We start from the raw sequence: 16,202 nt of genomic DNA, 5'->3' as shown, positions 1-16,202 counted from the left end.
AGCTAGAAATCCAAAAGAAATCCAGTTTTATTACAATCATGCATACAGATACTGTGCAACAGACTATGCAAAAATATATTTGGGAGACAAGGGAACACATTTGGGAGACAAAGGAACAGATAAGACACCCCACAAATAAGAACACAGGCCTTTTTTGGACTGGATTCTACTGAAAACTTGCTAGGGTCTGCCAGGCAGGTGAGACCACAGACTAGTAAGAAGAGCTAAAAAGGAAGGACTGTCTGAGGTGTGGGAAGTCAGCACAGCCCCATACGCATACAAGTGGGCTGTACCTCTTCCAAATTTGTCTCTTATCAGCTATCCTGTGCCCATACCTGCAAGCCCACAGCTTCCTGTGGCTTTGCTGAGATGGAGTTCCCACCACGGATAAAGCAGACACTGCTAAGGTTAACTGTGAGGACAGAAAACTTGGCACCATCTCCTGCTTGTAGCACATATTGATGCATTGCCCATCTGATAGCAGACCCTGGGATCCAGTGACATGCAAATCCTCAGATTGCAGAGGATTCAGTCACCTGTAACTACTATCAACCATGGTGTAACGCTGGTCCCAAGACATTAGATCCCTTGAATGCAAAGGAGACTATCTGACTGTGTGAAGTAAATATTGATCTATTGATCAGTGGTCACAGGCACATATGAGAGTCGTTGGGCTCATGAACATGTGACTTTGCTCCAGAGGGGATGAGCAATTAGTGCTTTTCCCCTTGAAGCCAACTCCAGTGTCTGCACTTGTGCATGTGTGGAACGTGTTAGTTAGCAGGACTTCAAACCAGACTCTTGTGGCAGAGGGCTGCAGCCCACTCCACCAGACCAGCTGACAGAGACTTCCCCACCCATGGAGTAGTAGAGGCAGAGCTTGTTATCTCCCTGGGCAGCCTGTTTTGCTACAATTATACACCACACATGTACGTCAAGGGAAACAGCCAGACACAGGTGGATTTGTTGCCCTCCAGAGTGCATGGAGCATGCATGAATGTCACAGGATACTTGTTTTCTCCCCACAATATGCACATGGATATCTCGAGGCCATGTGCAGGCTCTCAGCACTCGGGGGACTTCAATACCAAGAGCACACATGACGGTACCTGCAGGGTGTTCTTGGGGCGAGCCACTGGTGACTGAGCTAACCTGCAATGACCTGCTCCTCTCACACTCAGGAGTAACACTGCAGAGAACACGGGAGCAGGCAAAGTCTTTGGCTTCTGAGAGATGGAAATATATACATTTATCCAGTTATCTTTCTGAGCCCAGATTACTGGGGAAAACATTCTAAAGGTCATCTGAAAAGACCCCCAGAATGCTCCCCAAACTTCAAACAGCTGAAGAACACCTAGTGCTTGAAGGTTTATGCTCACTTTGCACAGAACAACAATAAACACACAAACTTTGTTATTTTTCTGAACTTAAGAAACAGCTGTCCATGTAGTCCACATAGTGCTGTGTGTCCCCCAACTTACGGGGACTGCTTTAGCATTATGAGAAAATATTCAGATTTTGGTCTCCAAACTTAGAACATTACCGACATACGTACAGCAAACTCTGAACTATATCCAAACATCACTTACAGGGAAGCGACATTGGTGCCTCCAATTGTGCTCAGTTTCCCTGAGGCAGCTTCAGCCACCTCAGCTGAGGCTCTGCGAGTTGAGCACCGCTTACTTCTGCTTTTGAAATCCCACAGTTTAAGCTAATGGGGAAGCAAATTCCCAGAGTAGCTACTCTTAGCATAGCAATATCAATGACAGTCGATGCCTTTACACCATGGAGGATCTGGGCAGAGATACAATTTGCTGGCAAGTTACTTGAGAGTTTTCAAGAAAGTTTCAAGACCCTTTGCTGGCCCTGCAGAGTGCTCAGAGGGAGCACTCCTGCCTCAGCAGACAGTGCAAAAATACACAAACCTAGATTTTAACATCACCCAAGAACACAACAGCATTGATTGGATGCTTTTCCCAAAAGCAAAAAATAGATACCTTAACTTCAATCAACTGAAAAGAAACCATTACTGTGACACAACAGAAGCGGCACACAACGTTAGTGCTCTGAGCAGAGCTTACAGTCACCTCACTGAGATGAGTCCCACCCAGGGCTGCAAGTGCTCAGGTGAAAAAACAACAGAAACAAAAAACAGAGTACTCACATAGCTGTGTCCATGTTCACACTGAAGCACTGCTAGAGTTTCATACCCACCTCAGACCTTCAAGGCGCTCCTACAGCCAGAGCAACGTGGCACACAGGTTAGATGCAGGCTAACCCAAGAGTGAAGCCCTGCAACCACCCGCACTCAGGTGCAGATGCTTTGCTGAACCCACAGGAAATGAGCCAGGACTCTACTTTGCTTCAAAATGGCCTGCAGCTGTGTAACACAAAATCATCTCTGTGCAAAGCTTGTGGAGATCATCCACAGTCCACTGAGGGTTCAGTTTTTAGCCTTCACAAAGGGTCCTTCATGGCAGGTGCCTGCTTCATCCTCTGGGATCGCACACAGGCTCCCCTGCTATGATGCAGGCTGCTGATAATCGTTATTCAGCTGGAGTTTGTTTCCTTTAGCGTCCCCTCTCTAAAGCCTTAGTCTCAGTACCTGCTTCCTGGCCCACACTCCCCAACAATAGCATGAGGAGAGCTGGCCGCCATTTCCCCAGGCCAGGTTTCCCTGAGGCCGCCATTTCCCCAGGCGTTTCCAAGGCCGTGGCGCTGCTTCTCCACAGGGCTGGATGGGCTCCTTCTGAGGAACTGTACTGAGCTCAACACACAGGGGATATTTTCTGGTGCTGTCAGCGGTGGCATTTTATATTTGAACAGCTTTAGAGAAAAATATGAAATAAATATCCAAAATAGACCATTTGTTGCTCAGGAGAGTGTATGGAGCCCCACAGCACCCAAAGAACAGCTTACTCAAGCAGAGGCACAAACTTATCTGAAACAGTTTGTTACTTCAAAGCTCCCTTCAAGAGGGATGTGCATTTTTGACAGAGGTAACCTGCAGCTTCCCCTGCTCTGTGCTGAGCCACTGGCCTGACAGGAACCCTCAGAAATGTGGGTTTTTTCCTTATCTTGCTCCGAGCCTGGCTGCAGGTGAGTTTTGAGGGGAGTCAGTGGCATCAAGGGGGACTGTGAGTCCCGTTCTGAGGAAACAAAGTGTGGCTGGGACAGCCCAGCTGAGGCTTAGACCCCCATGGAGGGATGAAGCACCCTGCTCTGGATGGGTGCTGCTCCTGAAGCAGCTGAGCAACACAGGCAGGATGGGCTCTGCTCATGCAGTAAATACCCGCAGCAGCAACTGCTTTCTTGCTATGACGGATAATCAGGTGAGGCAGTGGGCTCTGTGAGCGGGCACACTCCTCTTCAGATGTGGAAAAGACCCTCCTGCAGAAAGAGCCTCTGGCATCCTGACTTGCTCCAGCTCAGCGGAGATGTTGCCCCCTGGCCCTCGCTCGTCAGAGTCCTTCACCTCCGCCAACTTGCACTGTTTCCCCTTCGCCCGGAACCCAGCCACAACGTAGCATGGCTCTCACAGCAGAGAAAGCAAACTGTTAGATTTTTATTTTGAAGAAAAGCCCACTTCTAGTTTCATGGCTATGACAGAATACTTGGAAGCGTGGACCATGTCTCTGAAAAACAATGCAATACCCTCTTGTGCACGTATAGGACTGTGTATGTCTGCAGCTATTACTTCTGTTGTGGGTAAAGCTGAGGGTGTGCACAGAAATGTGGTGGTGTCTCTGGGCACCTACCATGTATTTATCAAAGCCAAAAGGGTAACAGAGTTTTAAATAATTAACCATCATACATAGTGTAACTATATATATAAAAATATACAAAGCATTCATATACATATGCATTCTCATACTGCTTTAATCATTTCTGTTAGGCTTTTAATCCCCCAGTTTAAAAGGGGCCTCTGAGATCTAATGTACAGATTCTGGGAGAATCTATAAATCTCACATGGAAGGGCTGTAATTAAGAATGGCTGGGGAGAGGCATGTGAGCAGCAGGTCGGGTGGACCTTTCATTTGCAGATAAGCTCTTTGAGTAAGTCATTCTTCCCTGATTTATGTTATAAAATGCACATTAATCTCTTCCAAACAAAAGCTAGCCAGAGTTGTATCATTTCTGAGACATACAGAGAAATGAGAGAGGAGGGAGTAGTCCAAAGGTAACAGGAATTAAAAATACATGTTTAAAACCTTTAGAAGGGCATTTCAGCATCATTCCTGTTTCAGTATCTGGCTTACTACTCCAAAGAGAAATCCAGAGACCAGGAGAAAAACCTTAGGTGATACAAAATGTTAGGTAGGAAGACCGAGAGTAGGTGTTTCTAAGCACTAGAGCTCATCAGCTAAGTTTTCTGTTGGTGTGAATCTGGTATAATAGTTGTGATGCCTTCCTGTTGCCAAAGATGAGAGCTTTCCCAGTCATCTCAGGGAAATTAATTAAAAAAGGATAAGGAGTTGCATTCGTATTTTGTGCTGTTGGTCTCAGAACATAGGAATACAGGGATGATTTTGAAGGTATATTTGGTAAGGCTTACAAAACAAGGAGAAATTAGAATCAGGTACTATTACTGTTTCTTTTACAGTCTGTTAAGAGTTACTTCATTTTTTCATCTCTTGTATATTTGATAAAATGTAGACCTTGTTATAGCATTACTTTGTAATCATACCTTTATTTCCTGTACATAGTAGAGGGATAACTACTGCAGCAGGGGTTTGCAGTGTGGTCCCTGCTCTGAGTATTTCTTTGTCTCTGTAACTTCATCTCTGGCTTGGAAACATCTGCTGGAGAGGAGACGATGAGAATCCGTAACGTTGCCAGCACGCAGGCCAGAAAGCATCATAAACTCTTTCCGATCTGCTTGCTGGATTATTACTTGAAAGCTAGCAAATGCAGCATGTGTGTGTGTGTCTGCCTAAGCGAGGGTTCAATTACCTGAGATTCTCTGCAGATATTAGCAGTGTCTCATGGGGAAGTCTCATTTAGTATGCAGAATAAAATCGCTGTGGCACTGATCATATGATTTGAAGACTCAATCCTGAAGCAGCACTACTGAAAAGGGGAGGTGAAACTGCACAAGACACTCGACACTCTGTTCAGACAGCATGAGGCTGTGAGCAGCACACGAAATTTATTCAGCAGGCAGGAGGAGAGCTGCTGGATTGGTCTGTTAGACGGGAAACCACAGGAAAGCTGTATTTCTGGCAAGTCTGCATTTTGTCAGGATGCACCACTGGTGTTACTAGAAAAAAGGAAGCCTGCTGCTACGTGAGGCTAGAAGGTAGAGGCAGTGATAGCTACAGAAGATCACTGTGCAACTTATTTGATAACCGCCTTAAATACCCTCTCAAGAGTGAATTTAGCTGTTGGAGAGCACTGGTTCCAAGGGGCTGTCTGGAAAGTATGGTGAAAAGGATGCACGTTCTGAGGAAGCGTTTCACTGACAGCAGAACAAACTAGAGGAGAACTTCTGCCTGCATTGCTGACGTTTGGGAAAAATAATATAAGAAAGCATTCTGGTGCCAGCATTCTTGTATTTTTTTTTTTTTTCCTCTGTGAGCCCTGGAGGGATTTTGCAGTCCCCTCCCTGAGGAAAGCACCAACCAGAACTCAGAATACTGCAGACTTTCCAAAGAATAGGCATGGTACAAAATGTGATTTTGGTGTTTTTCCGCAGGCGACTCAGCCAAAGACCTGCTGTTGAGGAGCTAGAAAGAAGAAATATACTTAAACGTGAGTATTTTTTTCCTAAAGTATTTTATGTGTTTATTGAAACCAGCAACTGCATTCTAGAACATATTATTTTTAAATAGACAAATTAATTCACTGGGATTTTCTCTACCTAAAACTTTAAATTTTTCACATCCTGGGTTTCAAATACTGCAGGCATCAGAATTTACACTTTGACAAAGGCATGCATTTTAGTGCAGAAAAGAATGACTTGTTCAAATTTAGGCTTTCAAATAATTTTCATTCTGATTACCCTGTTACACATGTCTAAGTAGGGAATACAGTCTTAGTGTCACACAGTGCAATGAGAACTGGACTGTCATTTTTCAAGATGTGGACTGTCATGGCAAACTGTACACTGAATAGCACCAAGGCTAAAGTGGAATGGAGAAAGCATCCCTGCAGAAGTGCGATTCTCCTAGCAAGAACATTTGTCCATCACATTAGAGACCTTCCCAAAGACAAGGCAAAGAAAGATCATTCTGAGATATTACAGTTATCAGAGGGGCAGTTCCAGGCCTGTTACAGATGCTGCCACAGGGAAGTGTTCTCATATTCTCAAATAAACACAAGGCATAAACTTGCAACTCTTTTCTAAAGATTGGTATTCCGACCTGGGGATTGAACAAGTGATGAACATAATCCCTTTCTTTACAAGTGCTGGGAATCCTCTCAGTTAGGGGAAGGTGAGGGAGAGCTTTGAAATTGTCTCCATTACGAGTCCTAGACAGGAGAAGGGGGGAGGCCATCTGCTTGAAGGAAAATTATATTGCTTCTGTTATTTTCATGGTCTATTTAGTGTTGAAAGACAAAAACCAGAGTGATGTGAACAACAGTTGGTTTCTCATTAAACGATCATAAAACATAAAGCCACATAAGTTTATGTCATACAAGCAATGCTGCCTATGCTATTTAGTTCGTATTTAATTATTAATGTGATTGTAATTTGCTAGGAAAAAAACTTACCTACATTTTGTTACCTAAATTTGAATGTCTCAGAGCTTTCTTAGTAGTTCATAGAAAAAACTTTATGCTCTTGCCATGGAAGTTATTGGGGATTTCATTTCAGTTTTAACACCAAAATGTTCTGTAGCCAACTTACATTTATCAGTGTTTTCAGTACTGTTCCAATGCATACATTGCACCTGGTAAAATTAGATGTATCTAACACGTGCATAGCTAAATGAGAAACAGAATACATTCTCTGAAAATGTGAGTGGATGAACTTGGCCTAACTTCACCTGTCATCTACCACAAGAGACAAGAAAAAGCAGTAACCCAAGATTCTGAAATATGTGAGGCCAGATTTTCAAGACTCAGTACCCAAGATCTCTGAAAATCTGTTTCTTTGGGTTTTTTCCTTACTAAGGAAGAGCTGATCTCTACTGAAAAAATCTGTTCCTTTATGTTTACTTTTTGAAGTGTGCTGGTTACATCCTTAATCTGGGTTAAACTGACCAGCTTTAATAATAATAAAGTTTGAATACATTCATATAATGAGCTTAGAGAGAGATAAAGCAGAAAGAAGATAAAGCAGAATTAAAGATATTTCCTGAATGCCAGCTAAACATACTGGTCTAGATTTGTATCTCATTCAAAGAGCTCCCAGCATGGAGCAAATTTATTGACTTCAGTGCAGTTGCTCAGGCTTTATACAGGTTCAGCTGAGATCAGAACCACTTCTATTTTATTTACCTCTTCCATTATATAAAAAGCTGGGTATCTTGTAAAGAGCTAAGGTCATCACTTAGCTGTGTCAGTTGTCATCTTAAAAGCCTGGACAGATGCAACAACTCTAGTGTCAGTTTTGAGTGAATTTGGAAATTAGTAAAGTCTCCTGTTATTAATAGGGATATCCCCATTCTGGGCAGGGACTTTAAAAACACCTGGACTGGGTCTGACATGCAAAGCTATAGCAGTGTAAGAGCCCTTCAGTGAAATCACTGCAACCTCCTCCAGACTGTAAGGGTTTGTACCGTTGTGTCGCAAGTTTCCTAACATCTTTGATGTTCATAATGCATGCTGCTAACGGAAGCAACGCTACCCCTAAAGCTGTTTTAAGGATGTATATTTCACATTTGCACAACTCCGTCAAAATGAGAAGCATAGTGCAAATGCCTAAGTGCAACTACTGTTATTTTAAAACAAATCTCGGTAAGATTAAAAAGAGTGACTTCTTATCTCCCTTAGGGAGATGTTCTGAGACGAAAGTAATACTTAAAAAGCAAACTTAAAGCCAACACTTTCTTAAAATCGTGTTGATCTTCTAAGTCCTTTAGTTGAACTACAGAAATACTGCTGTGGTTTACCACAAAGCCTGAAAAGCATATGAACTAAAATCACAACCCAGCTACCACATGTGTTCCTCCTGTATTCAATAGAAAGCTGATGCTCACATCCAAGAAGGCAGCATCTCTTAAATCACACTGTGCAATCCCCAGTTCATTCTTAACCCCGGGAATTGTTTTAGTGTCACGCATAGCTAAGAGTTCCCTGAGTAACTCAGCAGCAAAATGAATTACAGTGCTGCACATGCCACTTCGTAATTGGGAGTGTCTCTGTACTGAGATTTATAAAACCAGCCCTCACTAATGAATGGATCTAAGTGTGGCAGAGGGATGTTGATGGGAAAACCTCTCTGGTTTCTGTCTGTAATAATGCCCGAGTTTTATAATGTGCTTGCTAGCATTTCCTATCAAAACTTGTTTTTTCTAAAAGAACTATTTCTTGAAGCTGGAAATAAGCACTAAACCTGAGTGAATGTCTCATAGAAATGGGTCACTATACATGTTTAGAATATTTGGAAAAGCATTTTCTGATCAGAAATGTGTATTTGTGGGTTTTCTTTAGGAATTCTCTCAGTGCATGTCACAGTCGTATCTTAAAAGGCACTATGCCACAGAAAACTCCCTTCTTTTAATAAAAATATATAAATAGGAATATCTACTCTAGAAGGGGTGAATTAAAACTGAATGAAACATATTAGTTACTTCTTGCAGGTATCTCTATGTCTTAGAATACACTCTACTTTTTAAAGCCTGTTCTCTTTGTAAACATTCCAGGCTTACATAGCTGCTCATCCCTGACACAGCACTGATTTTAGCTGTCTTACTCTCTTTTAAATTTGTGTGCCTTGCCACTGAATTGTAATACAGCACATTACAGCATTTTAGACTCAATTGATTTACATTTCTACTGTAGCCAGTTGTGGCTATGCACTACTATGTTATTTTTAATAGATGCTTATGATTGCATTTCAGTGTAATCTAATAAGCATAAAAGTAAGGGAGAAGAATACTTCATTACTAAAAATATAATTTTGGAAACTCATCTGCAGTGCTAGTGTTTTTTCGAGGCATATTAAAAATCACGTATGCTTTAACACTGGAAATACCCAATGCAAGTGGTATAATAAACTGCACAGTAGTATCTAGAGAATCCCAGAATGGTTTAACATTTTTCTCTAGCTTTGTTCAGGTCATAGGCTCAGGCCTTAATTTAGTAACAGATAGTACTAGAAATAGAAACGCCATTAACTCATTTCCCAAGGCAAAGGATAGATTTCACACAGTGTTACGGCACTCTAGTCTATTTTTAGACCCAGTGTGTAGGAGTTATCACGGCTTGAATGTTAATACGCACAACACACAAAAGCAAGCTGGCTTAGGTTAGAATGGAACGTTACAAAAGAAAACCCCATGAGGATAAAGAGGTTCTAATGTCAGTGGCATGTCCTGAATAGCAGAGGGAAAAAGCATGCAAGATAAAATAACTACTGTGGCAGCGTGACCATCTAAAGACGTAGCCTGAGAATAAGGTTATACAGGACAGAACTACTTTCCCTGGAGCTGCCACAATAAGTCTTCTCAGCGTCTAACAGCAATGACTGGCTCCAGCATTATGGACAACAAAAATGATGATTAACTATGGAATATTTTGATTTTTCTTACAAAGTTTATGCAATTGGAGAGTCGGTGTGGCTGCTGTTGTTTTATTAAATCTCTTTGGAGTTTAGAGCACAGGAAAAGCTGACACTGGCATCAGTACGTTGTCCTTACACAGAAGTAACAATATGTTCTAATAGAGAACCAGAGAGACGTACTGAATTAACAAAACATACAACTAAGAAACAGCTACTAATTTTTCTGTGCTCTAATTTTTATTGCCTGGAACTTTGGAAAATACCAATCCTCCTCATGAGGAAAGTCATCCTTTTTTTAATATTCTCTGCAGAACGAAATGATCAAACAGAACAGGAAGAAAGAAGAGAAATCAAACAGAGACTGACAAGAAAGGTAAAATCTTGCAATACCTTCTATTAATTTTTAGAAATTTAGAAAAGCTAATATAACATCAACCAGTCGTAAAGGTCATTATTACACTAAACGTCCCTTTATATATGTCCTCCTCAGCATGGTCTGGGATAGTGGTATCTAGTAATATGAATTATAAAAATATCTACCTTAGCTACCTGGGACTTGGTAGAACATTTACATATAAAGTTTAAATCAGAAAGTGGATATTTGCTTGCACACTGCGTATTTTGCAACTCTGTTGCCAGAAAAGAACTATATTCTTTGTAGCAATCAATACCAGAGCTGACTCCCTGCTGAGCACCAGGTGTGCTCCCACAGTAAATTTCTTTTTGCATTTAAGGTATTCTCAGAATCAGAACTAGATCTTGTTATTGTTCTGTTCCTGGGCATCTCTACTGAAATTACAAGGCAAACATGCCCATAACTTGTTAAAGCCAAATTGAAATTCTTACAATAGGTCCAGTCCTGAAAACCTTACGCAGACAATCTGCAACTGACTGTAGCAGAAAACCCTACAGCATATGCTACTATTCACAGACCATAATAAATTCTTTATGATTCCTTTACATATTGTAAATACATTTTATCAATATCCAGGTTAAATATTTTCCTCTTTTGCCCATTATAAAGCCACTGTGCTGTAGCACACAACTCCATTTAAACCATTATTACTCTCCTAACAGTCCTCTGAAGGACTGAGTATTTCCCTGGAATTTCCAAGGTTGGGTTTTTTTCCATATGCATAAAAGCACACTAAGCTAAGATGGGAAGCAGAAGATGTTGCACATTTTATTGATATGCCTGTTATTAACACTGGCTTTATTTTACAAAACTATTTAATACAGCTTAATCAGAGACCTACAGTTGATGAACTAAGAGACAGAAAAATCCTGATTCGATTCAGTGATTATGTGGAAGTGGCAAAAGCACAGGACTACGACAGGCGAGCAGATAAACCATGGACAAGACTATCAGCAGCAGATAAGGTAGTGACATAATTAAAATGACATATTACTGCTTTCTACTTGATTTGTCCATAATGATACATCAGATTCTGCAAAGACATTTAACCTCTGGGACATTCAATCTCTGTAAACGTTACTGCTATTTCTTATGCTGAAACCACACTGACCAATGCATACTGTCATAAAAAATCCTATTTATAAAAATGCCTATTTAGTACTAGAAAGGCTTCTACCCAGCCCATTAAGTGATAGAAAAAAAAAAAAAAAAAAGAAAAAGCTGGATGCAATCTTGCTTAATACTTCAGGGCTGCAACTTAAAAACATTTCCAGCCAGTACAGTAGTAACATGTATCCTGAGACTGGAAGTTTTGTCCCAAACATGCAAATATCCTCCACCATGTTTCTAAACATGAAAATATTTCCTGTTTCCTGTGAATGCTCAAGGAGTCACTTAATCCCACGTTTTTACGAGCATAAACAAACACTCATTCTTGTTCTATCACATACCTACCATATAGCTGATTTACATCTTAACTTTCACTTCTAGGTGCTTGAGTAGTAAGAAAATTTTATATTGTTAACTAGGCAGGTTTATAAGCTAAAAAGAAAGTGACAGAATTCAATCACATATACTGGTGGCATACCTCAGGAATTCAAGGTCAGGAGTTTGACCGTTGCATTTGTGACTGAAACCCTTCTCTTTCAGACTAGACAAATACATTATTTTTCCTCATTTTTCTTTTAATAAGCCAAATCTCTGATATAAAACATGAACAAGCCTCATAATTTTAGGTAGCTAGTACCAAATATATAAGAATCTGTGAAAGCACCAGTAAGTTACAGTTCACTTACAGTTGCCATTTAAACAAAAGAATGCGCTCACTTTTGTAGTCTTGAATTTCATTATATTAAGCACCAAAAGAGAACTTTTTTTTCACTTATTACTGTGCAATCCTATGGATACAGGTGATAACACAGTCTGGACTGGTATTTGCAAGTTGTGATAAGACAAACAACAGTCTGATTTTTATTAAAAAAATGACACACATTGAAATTCCATAAAATCACTTGACCAGCTGATCAATTTCTCAGCAACTTCTCTTGATCTTTAATAAATTTTAACTAGAATCTTATTAAACATGAGACAATAAGCTCTGTGGTTTTATTCTCCTGTCAGAATTGCTTCTAGAGAGAAATGACCCTGCAGCAATCAGTAAGGAATGATAAGAAGTATCACATCACCGATCCACGTGACTTAAATATATGCTTTGCTATGCTCAATACCTATTATTTCTACTTTAGAAAACTCCAGTTCTGCTTTGCAAGTCTGATATTTTACAATGCTTATAGATACAAAGGGATTTGTTAACCTTCTATCTTCAATTCCTAGGCAGCAATTCGGAAAGAGCTAAATGAATACAAAAGTAATGAAATGGAGGTACATGCATCAAGCAAACATTTGACAAGGTCAGTTTTCAGCTATTTATGTCCATTACCTGCTAAAACCAGTCTGCTTGAATCCTGAATCATTTTGGTCTTACATGCTGGATGTGGGAGAATATGCAAACAAAGCTTTATTTTAAAAGAAAATGCAAATACTTCTCTTCCTGTTCAGAACCTGGCTTTTCTGGTTTGGGGGTTTTTGTGCTTTGATTAGCATGTACTGAGAAACCCCCAGACCTTCTCCAGAATATAACTTGGCTTGCATTCTTTGCACCAAAGTTCAAAAGCTATCACAAAAAAAATTAAATGTAGGACGTAACATAGAAAAAAAAACTGGACTTGTTTTAAAAATAGATGAACAAGTTAATACACTATATAAAGGTGTTTGAATTAAATGTACTTGAGACTGCAAACATCATATGCATACTGTCACAAGACACACATATTGCCTGTAAGTAATGCATTTGTTCTAATTGGATTTGTTCCAATGGCTTGGACTGTCGGTCCAGTTGCTACTGGAAGGGGTGCAGCTCCCCCCACCAACACTTAATGGCAGTCCAGCCGAGGTCAGGGGAGGTAACTGCTTTGGGCTCTGAGCAGTTGGGCCAGTGAACCTAGTCAATGTAGTGCCTGCTCCCTGGGCCAGCACTGCAAACAGGTACGATGTTTAAACATGCAGGAAAACATTAAATTTCCCTTTTCTAAGTGGGAAAAAATGTGAGAGGCTGATTCCACAGCCACTGTTACTTGCAAAAAGACCTTGTCAGAAAAGCAGTCAGTTATTTCCCACAATCTCTGTGAAGTCTCTTGAGCAAGTCCAATTGCTCTTAAAACAGAGATTTGGAAGCTGCTGGGAGCACAGGGTATTCCGTAAGCATCTCAGGCGTCCTTGCTGCTAAAGTTCTGAACAGTGTGCTAAGGAACGTGGTGTGCAGTCTCACACTCTAAAGGCTCGCTTCGGCAGTGCCTGAGCCCACAGTTCCATGCTTATTAATGAATTCCAGCTCACCTGAGCTTTGGCTGTTCAACGAAAAGATGGTCTAGGCAAATACACTTGAGTCGTAAATGCAATGTACATTGATCTAAACGCCGTATTTATTTAATTCCAGACTGTTCATGCAATTGTTAGGGCCCTTTTAACATCACAGGACTCAGACTCAACATTCATGCCAAGACATCACTGCACTGATAGAATGAAATAGAGGGAAAAAAAATGGGATGGCTGCAGTTTAAGTCTAAAAGTGAGATATACCTTCTCTAATTGAAGCTACCTGGGGAGTTTAAGTAGATTATAATAATATATTTTGAAATTTGTTCAGGATATTAGGAGTAAACAAGCTTACAATTTACAATTAGTGCTAAGGCATTACAAATGATTGGGGCTTTAATTATGTATCTCAGCCAAAACAACAATCCTACAGAGCAAGAGTATATTTATTCCAGACAGACTCTTAAGACTATTGTACATTAAACCAACAGTATGTCCTCATTCTGAAGCATCAGCTCAACATTGCTTAATTCTTACAAAATAAGATCACTGCACAATAAAGAATATTTCTACCAATGACAGTGTGGCTTAAAAAACTTAACCCAAACAAACCCAAACAAAAAAAACAAACCACCAAAAAAAAACCAAAACAAAAAAACTCCTAAAAACCCAAACAAAAAAAACCTCCAAACCACAAAAAACCCCCAAAACCCACAAACAAAATCCAAAATCAACCCGACACCTGTATTGCATTGCACTCCCAAATAACTATACTGGCTAGACTGTGCCCTGAGGACTGTAACTGCACTAAAGTCATGGCATATGTGTGGAAATGTGTTGATGAAAATTAAGACTTAAAGTCACTAATATTCTTCAATACTGTTACTGTACATTTAAACACAATGAATAGGGTTTGTGGGGGTTTTTTACATTGTTAATCTAACATAGAATCTTTAAAAATTATATTTTATTTCAAAGAGGTTTGAAAAACGTCTCTTATTTCTCCTAGATTTCACAGGCCATAGAAATTTTCTTCTGAGAAGAATCTGTCTTTACTTTTTGATATTGCTGCTGAACACATATCAGGGAATATATAAGTCTTTCCCTAAAGTTCAGTCCAGGATACCTTGATGTTTATGTGAAAGAAGGACTCTGCAGTTGAAGTCTCTGCAGCACTTACATACAGAAGGAAACACCAGAGATGTACTTCGCTCTGAAGTCAGAAGAGCGATGGCCTGTGGAGTGGGGCGATCTGCTGAAAAAGACTGAAGCAAAGCTACTTGAAAGAACCTACTACTCTCCTTTAACACTTGTTTTAAACTGTTTTGCAGTCTATCTTGGAAAAGGAGATGTCGTGCATGTACAGGCTTTACCATTCCAAGGCCTTTGACATAAATGGACATGACACACTGTCATTCAGTATTATGTTGAGAAGACATTTTGAACTTACCACAATTAGTTTGTAAAACACTTAAGTTCATGTTCTAAAAACTAATTTAATGTATTATAATTTCATTCTTTTTTATATAATGTCTAACAGAATCACAGCTGCAAGCATTTTTGATTCCTGTTACTTTTGTTCTTTAATTAAATGACTACTTATTGCAGGAAATGAACATGTTTCCTAAAGCTCTTTTTTTTACCAGAGACAGTTGGGAAGGGAAGAGATTATTATGCACCAGATCACGTCGCTTCTTTATGAACATGGAGTCTTCAAAAGGATGATCTCAACTAAGGTTTTCCATTTTGTGGAACATCGATGTTTTGGACCAGATCCTAACTGGCATAACACGACTGTCATTCTACACTAGTTGAGGTTCTGGCCCTCTGAAGAATGACAATTAAGTTCACTGTTATTCTCATTCAAAATTACTAAACTGAACAAGCATAGATAGAAATGTAACAATGTACTTAGCAAACAAATTATTTTAATGCTTTCTTGACAGTAAGAAGAAAAAAGTTTCTAAATGCTAATGACAAAGCAAATAGAACAGGTTGAGAAAAATGTAAAGCCAGACATTCTAATAATGCTTGACCTCTAGAAACATCTGAGAATTCTACTCAAAATACTACTAAAAGGAAAACTTAGAGGAAAAAAAAATACACTGATAGCTGGAAAGCATGCCTGACGAGACAGCAACAAAATGGCAAATACATTCACAAGACAGAAATTTCTTTGCAAGTCTTAAATGCTATCCTTTTAGGAAGTCGTTCAATGTTAAAAACTTGAAAAAGGTGCTCTTGATCTTGTAGCTTCATTGAGATGATCTCCATGAAGCGTGAAAATAATAAAGAAAATACAGTATATAAAATTGTATACTACTACTAAATTGCTGCAAAATGGTGAATGGAATCAATGCAAACAGTAGAGACTAACTTTCAATTATCTTCTGCTGCTCAGTGTGGGGATGGAATAAGTACAGTGCTGTTCTTTGGATAAACTAACATTTAGGAATGGAAGGTAAGAACATACAGTGCAACACTTAACATATATGTCGGTAAGGGCAATGCTAGAAAAAATTGAGGAGTCATAGGAGATGTGGTGCCCAGGACGAATGAAGCTTGCCAGCTTCGTTGTAGCTAGTTGTAATTTTGTACAACTTTCTAATGTTTGACTTATGTGGCTACCAGTTAAAGACTTGAATTACCCAATTACTTGATCCAAAGACTTTTTTTTTTCTATTTATTGCAATTTTATAACTTGCTGGCTTTTCACAGAAATATGTAACATCATAACTAGAC

At 39.8% G+C, this 16,202-nt stretch overlaps 1 protein-coding gene across 5 annotated transcripts in view; it reads left to right on the top strand.

Moving 5' to 3' along the window:
• PHACTR3 (phosphatase and actin regulator 3) overlaps positions 1-15,527 on the top strand; it is a 110,070-nt gene extending 94,543 nt beyond the window's left edge. For all 5 annotated transcript variants that reach the window (XM_075768243.1, XM_075768242.1, XM_075768245.1 and 2 more), the window contains exons 9-13: positions 5,696-5,751; positions 9,982-10,043; positions 10,910-11,050; positions 12,420-12,496; positions 14,470-15,527. In XM_075768243.1, coding sequence (XP_075624358.1) covers positions 5,696-5,751; positions 9,982-10,043; positions 10,910-11,050; positions 12,420-12,496; positions 14,470-14,485 — 352 coding nt within the window. In that variant the 3' untranslated portion in view covers positions 14,486-15,527. The remainder of the gene's footprint in view (positions 1-5,695; positions 5,752-9,981; positions 10,044-10,909; positions 11,051-12,419; positions 12,497-14,469) is intronic.
• Positions 15,528-16,202: the final 675 nt, after the last annotated feature.

The sequence above is a fragment of the Balearica regulorum genome, chromosome 16 (assembly GCF_011004875.1).
Source record: "Balearica regulorum gibbericeps isolate bBalReg1 chromosome 16, bBalReg1.pri, whole genome shotgun sequence".
Taxonomy (NCBI): domain Eukaryota; kingdom Metazoa; phylum Chordata; class Aves; order Gruiformes; family Gruidae; genus Balearica; species Balearica regulorum.
The sequence above is the reverse complement of the archived record's forward strand: the minus strand, read 5'-3'. Positions and strand labels throughout refer to the sequence as shown.